General features: G+C 37.4%; 1 protein-coding gene across 15 annotated transcripts in view; it reads left to right on the forward strand.

Annotated features, from left to right (window-relative positions):
* DGKB (diacylglycerol kinase beta) overlaps positions 1-22,909 on the forward strand; it is a 476,877-nt gene that overhangs the window by 152,525 nt on the left and 301,443 nt on the right. For all 15 annotated transcript variants that reach the window (XM_061356469.1, XM_061356463.1, XM_061356472.1 and 12 more), the window contains one exon: positions 1,638-1,889. In XM_061356469.1, coding sequence (XP_061212453.1) covers positions 1,820-1,889 — 70 coding nt within the window. In that variant the 5' untranslated portion in view covers positions 1,638-1,819. The remainder of the gene's footprint in view (positions 1-1,637; positions 1,890-22,909) is intronic.

Here is a 22,909-nt window from a genome sequence, read left to right on the forward strand (position 1 = left end):
TTAAAATGTCCTCATTGACCATAGTTATTTTCTTTTGTCATAAATCTGAACTCTGATGTTCTCAAGACAAAATGATAGCATTTCTTACTGCATATCACTTTTAGCTTTTGTAGTTACTGCCTTTTTTCTGGCACTGATGTATGAGTTGCACAAATGATTTACCAGCAAGGGTCTGAAAGCAGCGAAAGCATGCTCTGAGCCTGAGGTGTCTTTCTTCCTGAATTTTCTTCTTCCAGGAATGGTGCTCATACATAAGATAGGAAAGGAAGAACAGAACCCAACCCATAAAAAAAGCAAAATCCCCAAACCCACCCCTCCACCACCCCCCCAAACCAAGTCAAACAAAAAAACTTGTCTATAATTTTTTTCATATACTTCTGTTCCTAGCTATCTTTCTTTTCCTTCCCCCCGCCCCTGCCATTGTACTCCTTTTTCTCTCCTTTTCCAGTTGCCAAGACCTTCGTCCTTAGCACTCTTTCCATTACTGTGTAAGTCTCTTCTGGTCTGAGTTTTTCCTTTTGCTGTTTTTGTAGTTTGACCCTTGTAAATGACACATTGCTAGGCATATAAAAAGATTCCACTTCTGGTCTAAAATGAGCTTTTTAGTCTAAACTTGTCATCTATGCAACCTCTGTAATCAATAGTGAAAGATAAATGCCGCAAGAAGGCAGTTCATCACCTTTTTAAGATTATGTTGAAACTGGAGGGATTAATTGCTGTCTGGGCCACCTGTCTCTTTCTGCTGATTAAAGGGCTGTCCTAGATGACAGTCTCGGTTGAGGTACCTGACTTTCAGATGGGTAAAATTAGATGAAAAGTATCCCACCTGTTGTGCAAGAAGTAGTGCTGGTAATGGATTGCCTTTGTAAGGTCTGTCCTACTGAGGCAGAAGCTGCATAAAATTGGATGAAATGGCACACACAGTTTGATATATATATTTTTTTTTAAACTGGACTAATTCGCAATGGTGCCAACAGTTATATTTGCTTTTTAGTAGTGACTTTAGCAATGTTGTGACATTCTTGAAATCAAACCCCTACTGTTTTGTTAGAATAGTTAATATTTATGGAGCTCTTGTGAATTTCTTGCCAAACTCCAAAATCCACTTTGTTTTTGATATGGGGAGTTACAAGCTTCAAAACACTTCTGAGAAGGACAAGCAGCACTGTACAACAATATAATTGAATACAAAACCAGTTACATGAATCCAGTTTTAAAATCATAGAATCATAGAATAGTTAGGGTTGGAAAGGACCTTAAGATCATCAAGTTCCAACCCCCCTGCCATGAGCAGGGACACCTCGCCCTAAACCATATTACCCAAGACCTCATAGGGGACTAAGTTTAATGGTAGATAGTATTTACTGTTGCAGTGCTTGTTACCAAATTAGAAATATCCCCACACAAGTTGTCCAGGTACAATTTGATCATAAAGAATCAATGACTTTATCAATGCCGCACATAAGCATTTGGACTTCTAAAAATAAATTTGGAAATCCATAAAAAACTAAATTTGGACAACTACTATAAGTATTTGCTTCAAGCAAACCTGTATATAAGAAAATATTTCTCTGTTATAACTGTTCCCATAGGAAAACTGGTATTTGTACTTCTAATATTTGATTTTGTTTTGACAGTGCCGTAACTCACCACTGAAACAGCACACTGGGAACAGTTCATAGCATCAAATCTTCACCTACATAGACTGATGCCATCTTGCCAGCCTCCAAGCATGGAGAAGTGAAGCTTTACGGAGTTTATGTCACCTGCTTCAAAGGGAATGTTTTTCTGATATTTAGCGAAGACCCTTACTGCCAGCATGATGAGCCAGGAGAAATGGGTTAACCTGAGCCCTGGAGAATTCTCTCAGCTTCAGAAATATGCAGAATGTAAGTGATTTTTAAAATATGTGAGTTTATGGCTAATTTAACATTAAGTATATTTTGAATGCATTTATTATTATTATTATTATTATTATTATTATTATTATTATTATTATTTAGATGTTACTGTCAAGCAAGAGGTTAAATTATGGTTTATATTTATGGTTATTAATCCAGAAATACAGTCTTTGAGGGGAAAAAAGTCATCATTAACAATTTGTAGGTCACTAGAGTGGGGTTTGTACTGAAGAAGGCTTTCTGAGGAAGGATATGGAGATTCCAGCGGAAGCGTATCTGAGTGTTCAATATGAAGTTGTTTCTAATACTATAAACAATGTGAGGGAGTTGTCATGTGAAAGAGCAGAAACAAGAAGTATGTGCTTAGAGGGTATTGTATATGAGATAGTGTATATGAAAAGTTAGATTTAGGAGATGGTTTATGAAGCCTGATAACTTAACTGGAAAAGGTCAAGAGCATTTAGGAAGTTTTCATGTTGGTATGTAATCTAAACATATATTTAAAAAAACTGAGAAAATATCATATGTTTTACGAATGTTGTTGATTTTGCCACCATCCATGAGTCAGTTTGCCGAGGTGAAAGCCATCCAGCTGGCCTTGGACACTGCTGAACGAGAAAAGTGGCCACTACTTTATCTCTATACTGACTCATGGATGGTGGCAAATGCCCTGTGGGGGTGGTTGCAGCAATGGAAGCAGAGCAACCGGCAATGCAGAGGTAAACCCATCTGGGCTTCTGCATTGTGGCAAGATATCACTATGTGGGTGCAGAACCTGGTGGTGAAGGTGTGCCATGTAGATGCCCATGTACCCAAGAATCAGGCCACTGAGGAACATCGGAACAACCAACAAGTGGATAAAGCTGCTAAGATTGAAGTGGCTCAGATGGACTTAGATTGGAGACATTTGCTTATAAGGTAAAATGAAGACTGGTGATTGTTTGTTGGGATTTTTTTTTTTTTGCCTGTGACATCACAGCATATACTTAACTGCATTTCAGTGTAGTCATCTAACAGAATAATCAAAAAATGATTATTAGAATTTCAGTTTGATGTAAAGACTTCATAAATCTTACTTAAATTACAACATTCTTTTAACTTCCCACCTGGTCACAGCTTCCTTAGGGCATCCCCCTCTCTCCATGTGCTGAAGCTGGATATTTGCTCCACCATGGGCCTCCATGGACTGTAGAGGCACAGCCCACCTCGCCATGGCCTTTACCATGGAGGATAACTGCAGCACCTCTCCCCCTTCCTTCTTCACTGACCTTGGTGGCTGCAGAGCTGTTTCTTTCAGCTATTATCACTCGTTTCTCTCAGCTATTATCACTCTTTTCTCTGGCTGCAGTTGCATCCAGAGGTGCTGTCACAGTTGCTAGTAGGCTTGGCCTTGGCTAGTTGTGGGTGTGTGTTGCAGGTGGCTGGCATTTGCTCTATTGGGCATGGGTAGCTACTGGCATCTTCTCATAGAAGCTGTTTCTATAGTCCCTCCACTACCAAAACCTTGCCACTCAAACTCAACAACAACAGGCTAAAATATGAAAAGAACTGTTCTTCTAAGCTCATTATACAAATATATATGGGGTTATTTTTTAAACTGAGTTAATTCAAGCAGGTATTTGACAGTAAGATAAGACTGAAAGAAAGTAGTAGCACTTCAAACAGTAAGATGTACAGAAAGATTTTTTTTCTGGTCTATTATTGTGCACACATTTTGGTGCAGAAATAAAAAGTAATAATACTGAATGGTAAAGAGAGGAAATTCTTAAACTGTTGCAGAGGTGTATATTAGACTGATGTGAGCTCACAGGATAGAATTCAGAGTTCACACACCTCTATCACACTGTGGTGCTCAAATACTAAGTGTTGATGATTCACAGCATTTACTATTACTGATGCGAAACAGATACCTTTAACACATGTGCTGAGGTGCCTTGCACTAACCAGTAGGAATCTTTAAGCACTGGCTATATTTTGCTTTCTGCTTCTCTTTGGTATCTCAGTAAATTTGGTTAAGAAAGTTTGCCCATATAATTTTAGGAGAGGAGTCAATGTTCCACATGTCATGTGCCTATCCACCCAGAAAATACTCTTTTTAAAATGCACCTCCCAGTGTTTTGCAGATTTGCTTGGTGGGCAGAAAAACAACCTTCACAGAGCTCCCTTTTCAAGCTTTATTCCCTTCACCAAAGCTGGCTACAGAGGTGAGATAGTGTTTTGCTTGTGTGACCCCCAGCCACTGCCTTCTACACAAGCACAAGCCACCTTTCTGGTTTGATAACCTTTGTTTTGATCCAGCATTGGAAGGGGTGGTAAGCCAGACTTCCACTGCATAGCAGACAGGGCACACTTGTAGGAGTGAATAAATTGGGTTTGAGTCTTCTGAGGTTTAAGCTTAATTTGAGCTTTCCCTTAACTAGAAGGCAGGCCTGTCTCATTTCCACATGGCTTATGAAGGTGACTGTTGCTGCATGACTCGGCTGAAATCAGTCACATCTGCAAGGATTATGGTTTCTGCGAGTAGCAGAGGAATGCGTCCACCCAGGTTCTAAGAGGAGAATCAAGTGTCTCTTCTTGAGACTGTAACAGAAGTCAGGAGGCAGCTACATGAGCTGCTTCTTTTCTGCATCAATTAATTTTGGTCGTGTAAAGGAATTTTTAAACCATATTGAGATACAGGCTGCAGAGATAATAAGCTGAAGTACTTCCAGAGTTAGATTTTATGTGCAGAACTGTAGCTGGGTGAGTGTGGACATTATAGATACAGCTGTCCTGGGCTTAGAGGTCTGAATTTAACCTAAATCTCCTTTTTAGTCACCAAAATAAGTATGTCTTTCCCTACATAAAGCCCATTAAACTCCTCATGTGGGTTCTACTGCTGTGGCAAGGACATGTGCTTTCCACTTCCTGGCTGGAGCACAGTTTGTTCCAGTTCATTGTAGTTCTACTTTTAATTAATTAACTAATCTGTCAGCTTGATGGTAGCCTGTCACTACTATTGCAAGTACAGTTAAACAGACAAGGCCTGCTCCTAGCTCTGTATGCAGATGCTGTCCTTGGTATGCCATTGAGGAGTTCCTACCATGTGTCTTGTCTGCCTGTCATCTTCATTAGATACTTACAGTATGATTCTTATTCTCTGCTTTATTCAAGTGTATTGTTCAGTGGACACAAACCGTGAATGTAAAATCTCTTTCCTGAATACATACCAGCTTTCCCTGATTTCCACAGACATAACTGAACAGCAAAGGAAAATGAGTTCTGTTGTTCCTAATCACAAAATACTTCTCTGTAAGTGATGCTCAGAAATTTACAGTAGATTAATATCCAGTAAATTAATCTGAGGAATATCCATAATAAGAAGGAATGTGTGTTTTTAAGTGAATTCAAAGACTGTATTTCCTAATACTTGGCTCTTTGCAGTTAATATGTGCATCTGTGGTTTTTGGAAGAACAGTGATTTCCAAAGACAGTTCCTCTGTGTTGTCCTTGGTGGTCAAATTATAAATCTCCCTTCTCCTCTTGTTCATAAGAGACAATAGTAGGAAATAGATTGCATTAGATATTCCTGTGGTTTTAAAATGCCTCAGAAGAATACGTGAAAAGAAACAACTGAAATAACTGGGGTTTTTTATTATAAAATCTTAGTAATAACAATAACAATAAATAATTAGCCCACACTGAATCCTGAAGATTCATTGGAAATACATGCACTCGGAAAAAGAAGTTTGTTTTTTGTTTGGTTTTTTTTTTTTCTCCATTAGATTTTAGACCTTATAATCAACTCTGGCTGTGGGAAAGAAAGGTGAAAAGGTGAAAAACTGTTTCTGCATAAAAATGTTACTGCATAGGGACACACAGGACTTTCCAGGCAGAGAGAGTTTCTTCTAAACTGTATAGTACCAGGTATCTGCATCGTTCTGCTTTTTAAGTGAATGTTTAATCTCTCTTTTATTAAATAAAGTTGTTGTAGTCCAGATCATGTTTGTGGGAGCTTAGAAGATCCTACTCCAAAAGCAAGTGAGAAAATATTGAAGAGATTAGAAGCAGTTAAAGCAAGACAGTTTCATGATTCAGCTAGGCTTTAGAAGACAGAAGGAAGGTCCGTCGTTCCCTTAGTAGGCAGGGAGAGGCAAAGGAAAAAGACCTCTGAGCTCTGGCAGAATGTGCACTCTGGGGAAATAGCTTGGTTTTGTGTTGTCCTTTTGAGTTTGTCAACAAAATGTGCCCTGAGGAAAAAACCTGAAAAAGACTTTTTGCAAAACTTTTGGCAGTGATTTTTTTTCCCAGGCTGGTGGAGGAGAACTTGGGCAGACTGTCACAGCCTGAAGATAGAAATAGATGTTGGAGAGCTACTGAAATGGATATGAGAACAGGAACACCATCAACAGCTGCCTCATCTTTTGATGTAGCATCAATAGCTACCACAAGAACTAGTGTAAGAGTTTTGTAGGGGAATATGAAGGAGGAACTTGTGAACACAGTCTTTTGAGAGAAACAGGAAGGTCACCAAAACTTTAGGTCCGGAATAAAGTTGTCAGAGACTCTTAGGTCGGGTTGATTCTGTGGCCCTCACAGATGGAAAAGATTTTCTTTTACAATGGGTATAAATGATAACCTGTGGGGAGCTTCATACATGTGGCAGCAGGTCACCAGCAGCTATGGGCCACATTACACAATCCCTCAGAAAGTCCCAGGCTTCTAGTACCTCATGGAATTGTGCTAATTTTAATGAGGGAATGGGCCTTATCAAAGAATGCACGTTGCTGAAACCATCTATTTTTGGCTGTTTGGAAATTTGAGAGAAAAAATTGCTGGTGATTATTGGGAATAGTTTTACCCCAATTTTTGGATACTAGGAGTATGGTGTTTCTGGTGCTGTTGGTAAAGATGGAGGAAATTAAGTTCTCATAAAGTTTTGTCAGAGCCTGTCAAAATGGCTGAAAGATTGAGTCTGCCAGTGCTGCCTGTTCAGTACTCGTGCACTTGGAGACTTCATGGAGAAGGGTGATGAGTCTTGTGAGAGATCCCCTCTTTGCATTCAAGGCCTGTTGGGGATGGAGGAGCCAGAAAAAGTGGCCAGTTGATGATTCATGGAGTCTGAATCCTAATTCTGAGCCTGCGACTGGGGACTAAAAGTCTCTCTAAGATAAATTGGTGTTCCACTCAAGGGTTTGGTGGGTCAGTTGCTTCAGCTCTTCTAAGAGGTGAACTATGAACTATGCTTATTGATACAACACTGTTTTTTTTTTCTTTTTTTTTTTTTTTAAGAACTGTGAGTTTAAATTCCTCATGCACATTCCTGTGTTGTGACAATTTAGAGAAGATGGGATAGAAATAATATACCTGATAGGTTTAGGTTCTAGTCAGTTTTATTGGTAAGAAAAACTGAACTCTGTCCAAAGGAAGCTGGTTATATGCAGTCTGCACTAATGAAAATATTAGATCTATCTTTATGACTCATGTTAGTCTGAAATCCAGAGAAGGAAAGATACAAAGATGAGAGTTTACTTTTTGTTTAACCAGACATAGTTGGGACTTGGCCTCTTAAGAGAGTTTTACAGAGGAAATTGTTGTGGGGGGTGGAGAGCTGGGCACCAATGTCAGCTGCAGAAGTATTAGTGGATTTCTTTCCTTTCTTGCATCAGGAATTCTGTGTGAAGACTTGAAGAGAATGTCTGATAGGTATGATAAGCTGAGCATCTCTGAAGGAGAAAAGCTGAGGAATATAGAGTCATGTAGCATAATCTGGATGTCTGAGATGGGCTTTCTAATGACTTACAATGCTTATTGTAAGTCTTTAGTCTCTAGCAGATGGGATTTTACCTAAACAGCAGCCAGTCAGTTCTTCAGTTAACCTGTCTAGGGTAAACTGTCATATTGACTCTGTCCACAGCTGTAAGGAGGAACTTTCTCATAGCAGTCTGGTAGCATACTCACGTGGATGCAGAACTTATTTCCTGTTTCCATGCCCGTACTGAAGAAGGGCATCCAACTTGTTTAAGGTACAGTGAGCTATTTAGGAAAAGGGACAATGCAGAGTGCTGACCTCCTTTAAAGGGTCTGTCAAATTTTTCAGGAATTACTTTATTTGCTGACAAAGGCAAATGTGTTTGAATCCTTTTAGTCCCTCTCAACCTACTTTATATTCTAATTTAAAACAATCTTTTTGGAATTAATATCTTTTCTAGAGCTTTATTTGAATTGTATGCAGTAGTGGCACAAAGTCAGCTCGCATTGAGTGAATTTTTGAGCATCTTATTACAGTATTATGTTCATGACTTAGCTAATTTCAGGGATTCTCCCCTGTCTTCTGACTAGCAGAAACTATGCCATCTGTAGGGAGACATGTTGTGAGAGGAAAATTGTGAATTTATATTAATCTGTGACTATCAGGTGCCAAAACTGGGGCATACTTTGCTGTTTAGAGCATCCTTACTTATCTGCAGAACATAGGATGCTCCTAGAAATATCTGACTTGTTCAGGAGTTGTGATATAAAAGGATTATAACCAGCAAAATGCTCTCTTATGGAAGAAATGTTAGAAGAATTAGAAAAGGAAAAAAATAGTGCAGCTTATTAGGTAGTACTAAGTTGCATTGATCCCAGACTTCAGAGATAAAACACTGTTAGCAGAGGCTGTTGTTACGACAAACCTATCATTTGAGCATAGAGAGGCACTGGCCATGCTTGCTATGTGATGAATAGGACACCGTCCTGTCATCAGGAGCATTTGGTGACCTGACTTAGAAGATGGTAGTTTACTTGCAACCATCCTGCACATCTGATTCATCTGGGAGAATGGGGAGAGGGAAGGCAGTCACAACACCTGGAGAAGACTGTAATGTTTACTAAGTCTCATTGTGCAGTGAAACAGAATAGTTCAATACAATACGGATACTGAATTGGTTGTGTTGATAACTGGATGGTGTTATTTTTTTTAGGATAATCGCATGGTTTTCTAGATTGTGCCACTAAGTTTCCAGTGCTTCTACTGAGGGTGTAGTGGCTCTTTAGGTATCTGGGAAAGATAGGTTAGTCAGAGCTCTGGCGCTGCCAGTAGTTATCAGGACTTGTGTTAATTCTTAGACATGTAGATAGATTCATGGTTCTTACATAATCAGACTCCCAGATGCTGGGCCTTTGTTGCAATACAAGGGAATTCACAGAATTGTAGAATGGCTTGGGTTTGAAGGGACCTTAAAGATTATGTTTAAGCCTTTAGGGAAAAGCCAATAACTATGTGTTTAAATTTTCAAGGATATCATTGCAAGAAGCAAATCTGAAGAGTTCTTTCAAAGTCCAAAGTAGAAACCCTAGATCTCAAGTTTCTTTGTAGGATCCATGGTATGTGGTGGCTGGCTGCAATACCTCCTATCTTAGAATCCTGAAAGGCAAATGGTGTCATCTCACCTTGGTTTCTGTTTCCTCTGTCAAAAATAAAGATTACTTTCTAGGATTAAATCTCCACAGATGAACACCGCCAGTTGTTAACAGTGTTGGAGCATCATCTGTTACTGGCATTGAGCACATTTTGAGGTTATTACAAATCAGACATACGGTCATAAAATTACTGAATGTGTAAAATACTGTAAAATGTATAAACATGGATTACACCTTTGTTATACTTACTGTGTTTCTATGTATCTTAGTATTTCTTTTGTATTTGGTTGTTTCTATGGACATTTGCATGTAAACAGTGAGAAGCTGTTGTTTCTTAGGAGTTCATCCCTTCCTATTGCTTATTCTCTATTATAAAGATTTGGGGAATAATTCAATTAGTTGCTGTGGAAATGAGCTGGATGTCACAAACAGAGAATTACAGTTCACCAAGCCTTGAAGAAACAAAATGAAGGGAGAATGGACTAATTGTGAGGGCCGTGTGACTATGTCAGAATCTTAGCTCTCATTAAAAGCATGTATTTTTAGTCCTTGTGAAGAGCTTGAAAGTGTAATTCAAATAATGACAGTCCATGACTCATCAGACAAACTGGGGAAAAAAAGCTCTGAGAGAGAGAATGATCCTGCTTTGTTTTTATGGGATTGAAAATGAAAGAACCGGTAGCTTGTGGTAGGTCCCCTCAGCCCAGCAATGCTTTGTATCACTGAAGAGAGAAGGGGAAAGCTGCTCATACAACTCATCCACTGAAAAAGAAGAAATGTGTTATTATTAGTGTTAGTGCTTATGCTGTTCTGCCTCTCCTGGATTTTTGAAGAAAGGGGAGCCGAAGCTACTTTCCTTGTTGCTCTTGAGAACAGGAGACAGTTTGCTCTTGATGGTTCAGATCGAAAATCAGAAGCCTCTTTGAGGGTGGGCTTAGTGCTGCCTGGTAGTGTCAGAAGGCCTCTCTCCATGTGCTATTTGTTGGGGTTGAAGTGCCTTGGGTTGCATTCCTCTCTGTTGTTTTCTGCCAATTAAAAGAAGCAAAAATGTTAAATGTGCTTATAATTATGTATGTTTTCATTGTTTTTTCAAGCACTAAAAATACATTGCTTTTTGTGTGGCTTTGGAGCATTTTTAGTGGGTGTTATGGAGTGTCACTGCATAGTTTTGTTGGCTGTATTGCAAAATGTAATGGCTTTTTGAGGACAGTACTGATAGCTGATTTGGTTTTAGAATTCTTAATTTTGTGTGGTTTATAATTTTATTAAAGCAAGTATGGAATATTGAGAACTTGTGATTCCAGTATAATATTTTCTTGCATAGTTTCTGAATATATAAATTCTTGGTTTTATTTTCAACATAAAAGGTTATAAATATTTTGCAATATTGAGACACTTAAATTAATTGTAACAGAAATGATGGTTAGTGATAATGGATTTGTTTTGATGAATGTATTTTCCAGAATCAACTGACCTAGCAGATGATGTTTGCATTCATACCAAATAGCTATAAAATGCTTTTTGAACTGTTGCTTCATTACAGGTTTTGGTTTAATTTGTTTGGGTGTTTTTTCTATGTGTTTGTGTTGTTTTGGGTGTTGGTTTTTTTTTTTGTTTGTTTGATTTTTAATAGAGGCTCATTTCTACTTATAATACATTGTTTATGTTTGAGATTCACTACAAAGATGGGACAGAGAATCTAGCATCTTTACCTGTATTAGAATAGATTAGTTACAGACCTTGTCAGGCATTGTTGACATCACTGCTTTGGTAGAAGTCCTAGACTGTATATAGTATAAGAGCCTATGTATTGTAGATGTTGAAATAAATGGAAGTGAAAATTGTAGACAGGTATGAGAGGAGGATGGGGAGACAGTTTATAGACTACATAGGTGTCCAAGTGCTTTATTGAATAGAGGCATTTCAGTTCTGGATAGGCTCTGAAGAGTTTGAGATATTACTGAAGTGATACTAGAGATAATTAAAGCAGATTGAAAAGATGCAAAGAAAAAGAGTGGCAAGGTAAGTACATTGCTCAAGTTTCAGCTAAGTTTACAGATAGATGGTAACTAATGGCTAAACAAATTTTACCTTGTAACATTGATTTAAATTAATATTTTGCCTTCTGTGGAGAGCCCTGTAGAAATTTTTCTATAAATTACTTATTATTTGAATCTGTGAAAATGTCCACAAGTACTATTATTTTTGACTACTTACTTAGCTAATTTTGGATGAGGGTGAATCTAAAGAAGCACTCAAACTGGAATTTAAAATAAGCAACTTGCATTCCCTTTGAAGTGCTCTTATTCTAGAATAAATCAGAAATTATCATGAAGTCAGAACTATTTTACAGATAAGATGTTCGGTAATTAGGAATTAGCTAATAGTTAAAGGAATACTGATCTATTTCACATTCCTTTAACATTCCATATTTTATATTTTGCTTCAGACACAATGAATTTTGTGTGTTGGGTTGCAGCTCATTATTTCATCTATGGTGTAATGTGACAGCTCCAAAGAGGGCCATGACATCTGCAAACCGTATATGACACTGATGTAATTTTAAATTACTGGTGCTCTAAGAGGATTCTGGGAGTTTGAGACCCACAGAAAGAATGACAAAATATAATTAAGTTGTCCCAAATGCTACAAAAGCACATTCTGAAATATTTCCCAGTGTATCTAGATGTTTAAAATTAAAGCATGCAGTGAAGTTTTCCTGGGTTAGGTTTCAAGAAACAAGTGCCAAAGTAGCACTTCCTTGTAGAGGTATAATGACTGGCTACATCGGAGTACTACTGAGCTCTTCAGATTGCAAACTCTCCAAGACAAACTTTTAAGATAAATACTTTCAGTTCTGGGTACGCATTGGAGCTTAAAGTTACCTAATCTCACATTTTAAAAAATAGACTGAATACATATACTTTAGATTTCATGGGTTTCCTACCATCAGTAGCTTCTATGAAAACTGGAGTTTCTTCCCTCCCCCCCCCCCCTTTTTTTTTTTTTCCATCTGCATTTTGTTATCTAGCCACAAAACCTGTGTAGCATCTTTGGCTAACAACACCCTGTTCCCTCCCATACCCTAACCAAACTAAAACAACAGCCCCACAAATAATCCAGTCACTTCAACAGTTTAGCATCTTGTCCCTGGGGGGCATGCATCTGAAAAGCTTTGTAAGGCTTCCAGGCACAAATATGTTAATCTTTATTCAGGGTCTATCTAGACATAAAAAGCAATACCACATTTTGCATAATTATGCACAATGGGTTATAATCGCATCTCCATTGAATTATTTTGGTGGAAACTAGCAGTATGGTCTCTGCACTACAGAAAGTTTTCAGCTTGAAACTGAGTCAGACCTCATTCAGTGTTGTGTTGCTACTAGTGAATAAAGCTGAACAAACTGCTCTAAATAACTTGGGTTAATAGGGAACATATGTCACTGCATTTTTTTGACATGTTAAACTTGCCAGTTAATGTGTACTTCAAATTTTATCCTGTAAGATGTTACTGTGTAATTTTATTCAATTGGAACACTCACCTTAAATGCTATAGGTACAGAAAGTTGTTCTGTCCAATGTAGAATTTGTCCTATTCTGGTTTTCCTCCTCAGGAGTCATGTAGTACAACTAGGGATACACAAGAGTTCTATTCATATGGGTTTGCTGTTCATGCTCTCAGTGATAGAGAAATTGCATTCACTTGCTGCTGGCTGCTCCACAAATTGCACTGCCAGAGTAGCAAGTGTACTGTTCTGAGGTGGGGATTAAGGCAAGCTGTTAAGAGTTTTTATTGTGATTAGTCCAATGTATAGCAGCAGGGGAGTTTTTATATATGCTTCTCTTACTCAAACTGCTAGTGTATCACTATGACCTTGTCTGTAATAGCATTCTAGTGTTTTTTAGGCCAAGCTTCTTACAGACCACATAGCCATACCTCTAACTTGTAAAAGTAAAGAGTGGTAATAAGGAAGAAACATACACCCAGAGTTTTCAAGTAGCTTTAGCTTAGAAGAGTTGATCATCTGCTTTGTTTTACAGATAGTGAAGCATCTCTGAGGATTTGATTTCTTCATTGTTTTTACTAAAAGCCTGTGTTTATCTACTCAGTCTTTTTCATAAGCACTGTCTCAATGCCCTATTCTGTTTTGAGGAGTGGATTCTACCTCATTTTCTTTCTCCTTTTGTGAAAGAGAATTTATTCCCATTTTCCCACCTGTTTAATTCTTATAAAGCAATAATTGTTGTGTAAAAATGAAACTAATGGAAGAAATCGAAACATTTTCATCCCTTTCACAAAAGGTGAACAAAGTCCTTTTTCATTTCAGTTTATTATTTTCAATATGCATTACTTTCCTTAACCAGTTTTTAGTGTTAATAATTATGCAGAATATCAGTCTTGTCTGAATTTTCATGAAACAGCTCTTTACCAGGAGTGCTTCCCACTTTTACTGATACTGACTTTCAATTTACTGTAAGTAATACTCTTACAGAATGTAATTCTAAAAAAAAATGGTTTCCTTTATGTACATAACTTCGTTTGTTTGTTTTTCTTCCCTCACTGTACATGCTTAGTCTTTAGGTAAAAGGTCTAGTAGCTTATGCTGGGTAACTTCAGGATCAATGGATCTTTGCAGAAGTGGGTACTCACAGCCCTTGCTAAATGACCATCAGTACAAAGCTTTAGAGCTTGATATTGGAGCTGAGATTTTTCAGGCTACTTTTTTCGTTGGCATCCAGTTGCATTTTGAAATTTTATGCTGTAATTTTTTTTGACCTATTAATTCAAATGGTCATTTTAGGGGAATGAAAAATGTGCTCTGATTCCATTTGCAGGTCTGGAAATGCAAATAGCATCTTAAAATTTCTAAGCATGTCCCCAGTTCTGCTTTCGGAGATTTGAAAAAATCAGAAAATTATCTTAAATCTTTCTGACTCATAAAAGTTACATTTTAGCAACATTAATTTGCGCAGGGTACACACCACTGTTCTCTATAAATTTAATTCATTATAAGTATTTCTTTTGAAGAAAACTTCCCATTTAATTTTATCATGCTTTCTCTATCTTTATTCATAGCAAGAACACAATAGTTTGTGGTTGTTTTTTTTGCAGGTGTTTTTTTAATACATTAATCTTTTACCTTAAAAAGTGGTGGAGATCAAGTACAAACATGGAGAGTAAACAAAGAGGCAGATAAGGTGTAGTATTTGTAAGCTATTTTTTTTCTTAATGAGAAGGTTGCAAGTATGTAGCCATCAGGTATGAAAGATGAGTGGTTGGGAGGCACAGGTGAAAAAAAGCAGTAGACATTAAGAAGATTGAAGAAATTTTAGATAAAATACAATAAAAATAAAGGCAAAGAGGAAACAAAGCTTTATGGGAAGCAAGGTAGTACGCATGACATTATCAAGGGCTTATGTGAGGGTTGGGTAAAGAGAGAAGCTAGAGCACTGGGAAGAAGGTGAGTAAAAATATAGATGGTATTCCTCTGTGTTCTCAGAAAGCTAGGAAATAATACTTAAAAAATGTAGTTGTTTTTCTGTATTCAGATAGTACTGAGACACATGCAAGCTTTCAAACAATATGAATTATAGCTGTTCTGTTAAAAATTTAGTGGAAGTCAATTTTTCATCTTAGTAAAGTGCTCAGTGCCTTCACAGGCTGAATGGGAAGCCTTCATTCTGATTTTTCAGCTTTTATGTGGTTACAGTTGACTCAATATGATGCATATTTTTGTATTCGTGGTGAAGGTTTCCAGGGAATAACTAGAATTCCGATACCAGGAAAATGGTATATTTTCTGCACACAGCGCAAGTCCAGCGTGGGCATCCATGTTGCTTTGTTGAGCTGTTGAGAAGCTCTGGCTTCCTGCACACTGCCCTCCTCCTTATTTATGCTCTTGACAGGAGATAGCAACTACCCCTTCTACCCATTTTAGATGGATGTCCCCATTTCCACCCCTTCCCTGACAGAATTCATGTCCTCCTGCCATGTATCCACAATCCTCTTGCAGCAGTGCCTTATCCAGTCCCCATAGAAACAGCTTTCTACTTCTGCTTAAGGCCATTCTTATGATGCTGTTTGGCAAGGGAATGGATGCTCGTGAGTGAACCTAGGAACCTGCACAGAACCAAAAGGGGCTCTGTGGGCAGGTCGTGGATGCTGACTTGGATCTTCTTTCACAGATAAAAGACTGATGTTTGGGAATTTCCCAGAGCATTAATATGCTTGTGCTGTACTTCACAATGTAGTGTAAAGACTGCTAAGCTAGAAATGAGCAGTTAGCTGGTACAGCAGCACAGCTGAAATCTATTTTCAATTTATTTCAGGAGCTCTAGAATTCCTCCAGTGCTTGATTCAAGCTAATCACAGTATCTTTACATAACAGTGCCATTTGTAGGCACACAAACCAACAAATTCTTTTGAAACAAAACATTGCAGTGTTCCTTTTGAAACATTTGGATGCTTGCAGAATTAAATATTTCAATATTTTACTTGGGAGAAAAAAAAAGTTAAATCTTATTGTCAAAAATATGAATATTTGGTTTATTGGACTATGTTATCTACTGAAGCATTTGGTTTTCTTTTTAACAAAAAATTTCTACTAAAATTTTATCAGGGTGTTTTCATAGGATGAAAGCAGATAGTTTGCACAGTCTTAAAAGTAACATTAAATGTAAGTAAAATCATTAAAGAGATTTCCTTATTGTCTTACGATTTTGATTTGGGTGATCTGTTTCCTGAAGGCAGCTTCAAAAATTTCAACCTTTACTTTGTTGTCTAAAGTTATCCTCCTTTGTTGTCCAAAGTTATCCTGTCTAACCATTTTATTTATATACTTGGCTTTTTTTTTCTTTCCTTCCCCCCCCCCCCCCGATTTAAAAGTTAGAGCCCACAGAAAAGGGGTGTAAATCATAGATTATTTTAGTGTGATTTATATGAATGCTTTGCCTCATTTGCTATCTGTGAGTGACACTAAACTTGAAATACTCTGACAAGAGTCTGGCATATTTCTTAATGGTGCAGAGAATTGTGCGTCACTACTTCAGGAGACTGTGTCTTTATTGTATGACTTGAAGCCATGATCTCATACATATTGAAAGCTAGTAAGTAATTCATTCTCTGTCTTTTTCTTTTTTTTTTAACGCACAGTCTGAAATAAGCTTTATTTTTGTAAGTGCAGATGATGTTAAAAAATATAAAAAAAACAACCCAAGTCATTGCTCTGGGAGAGACTTGAGCATAAATGTGGCCAGTCTTCTTACATGCCTAATCAGAGACCCCATCCAAGCTTAAAAAATTATGTTTTAGGAGAATTTATATTGGAAGAGAATGAAGAATGTATCAGGCTGGAACTGCAGAAAACATGGAACAGCTCAGCTTGGATCATCCTAGACATCAAGTAAAAATGACATATGTTTACTGTTAATTGTATTTGTTAGGGAAGCATGTTACCTGCTAAATAGCTATTGCTCAGTAAATTCTGGTTTTATAGTTGGTTTATGTTTATCTGTATAGTGGTATTTAAAACATACGATACACTCTAATAAAGCGTAGTATAACTCTTAAAGAAAAACCATACTATTCAGCTTATACTCATAGACATTAGAGTTTATTTTTATTTGAGGTGAAATGTCTTGGATCTTTTAATAAGATACTGTTTACTTCACATTGCACCTACTGCTGCCTGGCAGTAAGGACTTCCTACACTGCAGGTCTTCCAATTTCTTTTTTCAAGAACAGAATCCTTGTGTCAAAATGTTCTAGAGCAGCATTTTTACAACAGGTATACAAATGTTTGCTTTTTCTAATTTTGAAACAGGCTGTAACACAGTAAAGGAAAAGCCCAGCCTGAAAAGCAAGGGAAAAGCCTAAAATGTTTCCTTTGCCATCCTTTGACAAAGAGCTGTAGCCTTGTGGGTTTTTTTTCTGTTTTTTTTTCTGTTTTTTTTTTTTCCTTTGGACTTTCTTATGTTTTACAGTGAATCAGTCAACTTTCCTTTTCATTGTTTTTCCTGAAACAAGGCCAGCTATGCCTAATAAGCCTGATCTCCACAAGCAGTTCAGTCAGAAAGCTCGTGAGTGGTTTACTCTTCCATTTATTTGGCATGTAACTACATTGGGATTGGAGTGTAGCTCCCTCTCACCTAGTCTGTTCCCCAGGTTCTTAAGTGAATCTATTTGTGATCATTCTTTTGTCCCTTTTTCTTTGCTTAAATAAAATTATTTTATTAACATATTACTGTATTTAAATTCTTCCAATAATAAGACTTTTAGAACATTTGGAATGTTCAGCTGTTCAGCTGCGAGGTAATGGTGAATGCAGAAATTTGGGAAAAATTAAGGTTCTGCTTGCAACTACAATTTCTTATTTCCAAACGCTCTAATAGTAATTTGTAGTGTTTTTTTGTTTTGTTTGGATTTTTTTGTTGTTCTGTTGTGTTTTGAGTTGTTTCCTTCCCCTTCCCCCCCCCCCCCCCCCGGTAGGGAGTATGTGATGGAATACCTTTATTCTGAAAAGGAAGTTATACTTTTAGATCATCAGAAAGTTAAGGTCTCTGGAAACTTTGAAAATTATTAGATCATAATTTTAGAGTCTTTAAGGTCTTCATTGATGAGAGACTGAACATGAGGTGGCAGTATATGCTTGCAGCCCAGAAAGCCAACTGTGCCCTGGACTGCATCAAAAGGTGTGTGACAAGCAGGTTAAAGGAGGTGATAATGCCCTCGCACATAATGCAGTCCCTGCTCTCCTGAGACCCCACTTGCAGTACTGTGTGAAGTTCTGGTGTCTTCAACATAAGAAGGACGTGGAGCTGTTGGAGCAAATCCAGAGGAGAGCCACCAGGATGATCGGGGGCTAGAGCACCTCTGACACGAAGACAGGCTGAGAAAGTTGGGGCTGTTCATCCTGGAGAAGAGAAGGCTGCATGGAGACCTCATAGCAGCCTTCCAGTATCTGAAGGGGGCCTGCAAGGATGACAGAAAGGAACTCATCTGTTGATGATGAGGGACTGTAGTGATACAAGGGGCAGTGGGTTTAAACTTAAACAGGGGAAGTTCAGATTAGATACAAGAAAGAAGTTCTTTACTGTGAAGGTGGAGAGGCACTGGATCAGGTTGCCCAAAGAAGTGGCAAATGCTCCACCCCTGGCAGTGTTCGCAGCCAGGTTGTACAGGGCCTTGGCTGACATGGTCTAGTGTGAGGCGTCCCTGCTCCTGGCAGGGGGTTGGAGCTAGATGATTTTAAGGTCCTTTCCAACCCTAACTATTCTGTAATTTGTGATTCAGCATTTCTGAGAGCTTTTTCTGCATAAGATAGATTAGTTACAACTTGGAAAAAGAAGTGTGAAGATGCAAAAGAAGAGAAAGGTGATCGTCAGAATCATCAGAATAAACTTTCCTTTCCTCCTCTGTTTTGTCTTGCTGGTTTTGATTTTTTGTTTGCCGCTTCCTATCTTTCCTTCTCTGCATCTTTTCTTTGTCTTGTTCCTTTTATCCTATTTTGTGATTAACTCTTTGGCCTCCTTTCCTTCTGGTGGCTTTTCTGCATGCTTTTGGTCTGTCTGATCATCTTTGCTGAAATTGTCTTGATCTTAGGTGCTCTCGAGAGTATCGGTGTTAATTTTCCTAACTGAACAATATAAAATTAAATAAACAAGCATGTCCTGTGTGAGCATACTGAGGTAGGATTGGATGGATTAGGAAGGGATATAAATTTGAATCCTGTGACTTGGAAGTGTTTTTGATTCATTACTGTTATGTTGCCTTTTGTCCTTGGCACCATTAAGTTGATGAATGCCAGAGTCACATTACTGGTGTTTTGCTACTTGTTTGCTAACAACTTAATGTTGTTATAATACCTGCACTTTAGGGCTACATGTTCGTAAAACATTTCAATAAGCTTATGTTAAGTTTTTTAGGCTTACAGTCAATAGACATATATGTTTTTCTTCTGAATAGAATTTAAGTGTAGTTTAGGGGCATATCTTTGTAGTTAGAAGCATAGGTGACAGAAAAGATGTTTTGGTAAGTAGATTTATTTCCTTCCTAATTTTTTTCCTACTTAGATTTCACTGAGGTGAGAAAGTCAAATGATTAATAGGTGTGTGAATTCGGCAGCGGGAATGTTTTATTATGAGAGATCCTGTTGTATGTGTGCTGTCACCAGGGTTTTCCAGTCATTGTTTATAAGGTCTTATTCTGGAAAAAAAAGGTGGAAAATTTTCATTTGCCTTATATTGTTGCTTAAACTGTAAAAGGGTGATAGTCTACTAACCTTAATATAGGGTTTTTGAGAACTGGGAAGGGTAACGAAAGAATATGGTGGTACCCGGTGTATTCCATACGCCTCTAGTAAAGCCTCTAAGATAACTAATTCAAAGATGTTTATAGCAATAGTTACTGCTCCAAGTGGAATCTGTTGAGCCATAGTTAAAGGAAAGACAGATGCTGCCACGTTTTATTTTAGATTTCCGTCCTACTAGGCAATGGCAAAAGTCCTGAAATCTTGTGTTCATCATTATAGCACTCTCCATAGCTTTGTATTTTCAGTTGATTTTTGTAGATGTCAGCATGTTATGTAATAGTATTCAAAGCAAAAATAAGGGAAGTATCTTTAATTAAATATTTTTAATAATAATAAAATCTGCTTGACTTGAGTCAGGGACTGGTTCTTCTGCTGGTCCAAACTGTTGGTTAAAATATCCAAATAAATGGTATAGGTCACTAATCGATGTCCAAACAAAAAAACTGAACAAACAAAACCCCAAACCAACCCACCAACCCCAAAAAAACAAACCCACAAACCCTAAACCTTGAGAATGTTAAAAATACATTTAAGATGATTTTCTGTCTTGGAAATATTAGGAATAAACTCCAAGTTAATAAAACTTAACTCTGACAGTTTTGTACTTATTTAACAAGTTCTTTATCTTGTTTAGCATAGTTCTTGGTATTCTAACAGGTAAGAAGCACTCTTACTATATATGTACTCATAATTTGTAGAACTCTGTTTTACCCTTCACTCAGTTAAGTTGCATGCATTTGTATATGGTATAAGCTGCATTTTGCCCAGTTTAGTTGGTGTGGTTTTTGGTTTATTGGGTGGTAGGTTTCTTTCATGACATCATCATGTATATCTTTTTTTCTGTATGCTCAGTGATTAAACTTTTTCAGGAAGTAGGAGTCAGTTAGCTTCCATCATTTCCACATGAGGATTTCATAATTGCATCTTTGTTCATTCATTCTAGTATATTTATCCAACAGTCCATCATCAGTGTTTTAAGGCAGAAATCAGTCTACGTCTGTAGTATGTCTCACTCATTTCTCAAGACAATTCCTTTTGGACAAAGGTCTGTCTTCCCTGTGACTCAGATTTGCTGAAAGCACTCCATTCTGCATTTCCCTAAAATAAAACTTTGTGACAAAGGGATTCTTTTGTCCTCAAAGTCAAGGAGGTAAACTTATAAGGCTGGAGAGACAAGTTTTGAAACACAAATACCTGTGTACTACTATACCCATCACACAAAAGCTACTAATTTGCTGGTAGTACACAAAAGAGCAAACATCTATGCCGGGGAATAGGATTGGAGAAAAATTAAGTAGTGAAGAACAGATTGATGGGATGAAACAGTGGAAAACTGATCATAGGATTATTTTAGGATTAAACATATTTCTTAGGGATTAGAACAGAGATGGCTGAGAATTTATATATTTTGTTTTATTAGCTGAATAAATTCCATGAAATGGTAATGGAGAAAGAAATAAAGCTAAAGAGAGCAAACGGCCTTTGGCTTCAAAGCCTGTATAGGGCAAATAACCCACATGTGTTCAACTTCTTAAATTACATAGTTCAGGATGATCAGAGAGCTCTCTAGACTTGCTTGAGGGAACTACTTATCTGAATAATGTTATTACCTTGCTAGGGAAGCTTCCATGAAAATGCAGTCTTCCTTGGAGTGTCCCTCTCAGAGGACTGTTTTTTCAATATTAAAATGTCACTGGATAAAGTTACAAATGGTCCTGGTAGTAGGGCTTAATGCTGCCTTTATCAGTGGACTCTATTATAAGGCTTATTCTTCCTTCCTGTTTCCTTAAGTGTCCTGGAGTGAGTGGAGAATTGTCCTATTCCAGCTTTGATACTAAATTGGAAAGGTGGAAGATGAAATCTCTTTGAACTAAGGCAAATATAAAATTCAGGTCTAATGTATTTGCTGTGGAAGGGAAAGGATTTGAGATGCATCAAACAATGATCAGCAGAGCACAGCTCTACAGGAGCACAAAATGACCTTACAAGCTTTCTTTTCCTTGATGTCCATGCCTAGTATGTCTCTTGTACTCTCTCAGGTAATGTCCGTTATGGTCAGTATTGTTTGTAAAGTCTCTTAAGAGATTAATGAGATAAAACAGTTAATTAATAGGAGAAAGTATTTCATGCTAATAAAATAAAGGCTTGGTACAGCAGTGTTGTAGAAGATCTGTCTGACTGTGAACTTGAGCACAGAGCTGGCTTAGATGGACACTATTATTTTTTTTAATTTTGAACTTCACAGCTGGATTTATAGAAGTAGTACTTGAAGCTCTTTCTCAGAGCCATGAATATAACTTCCCAGAATAGGCTTGCAATGGCAATTGTTAAGGTAAATGAGCATATATTAACCTTAGTTAATGTGTGAAGGTATAATACAAATACTGAGTTGCCTTGCTGTAGTAACGGAAATAGGAAAGCTCCATGTTAATTAAGACAAACTTGTAGCCTCTTATCAGGCTTGTATTTTATTAAACTTCAAGTTCCTGGGCATTAGAAGGACAATATTATCCTGAAAGTTAGATCTGGAACCGGAATTGTTTATTGTTTGTTTGTTGTTGTTGTTTTTTTTTAAGGTAGCTTTATGTGTAAATACCGCAGTGGAAACAACCTCTGCATCAGGCCATGCCATTGTAATCAAGCAGTGGTTTGGAGCCTGTGGCTGCTGGGCAGATGTCTTACGCAGTAGTTCATTCCTGTGAACAACACAATTACTATTTTTTCAGTGACTGACTTTAAACTTCCTATGATACTCATGTTTCCACAGGCTCAACACCTGTAAGTACTCAACGATTATATCTAAAATGGAATTATGGTAAGATTCACAGAATAAATGGTGGAAAATTAGAACTGCTGTTGCAGTGTCAACACTTTAAACATGCACAAACTTAAAAACCCTTTACAAAGGAAGTGCAAAATTCAGAGGATTAATATAAGCAATAATATTTTTTAACGTATTTATTTTATTTAGTCATGAAATTTCAGGCAATTTCTGATAATGTAAACTGGAGCACAGTTTTAACAAATATGAAATATCATGTAATGGTAAAATCTGCTTATGCTGTCCAAAGTTGTATAGAATGCAGATGACGCTTTTTCTTCTTTTTTTCCACACTATAGATGGCCACCTTAATGCTATTTTTTTTTTTTTTATAGAGGTTTGGTAGGGTAGATCAGGTAATATCTGATTGATGGCAAGAATTCGTCTGAATTCACGAAATTGAATATACATGTTCAATGTGCATGTAAACTAAAATGGTGGGCTTGGCAACATTGTATGTTAATGTATACAGTGTTTATATATATGCATCA

This window comes from Neopsephotus bourkii, unplaced genomic scaffold (assembly GCF_033783945.1).
Source record: "Neopsephotus bourkii isolate Nb327-2 ecotype Australia unplaced genomic scaffold, CSIRO-AGI_Nbou_v1 NB_855, whole genome shotgun sequence".
Taxonomy (NCBI): Eukaryota; Metazoa; Chordata; class Aves; order Psittaciformes; family Psittacidae; genus Neopsephotus; species Neopsephotus bourkii.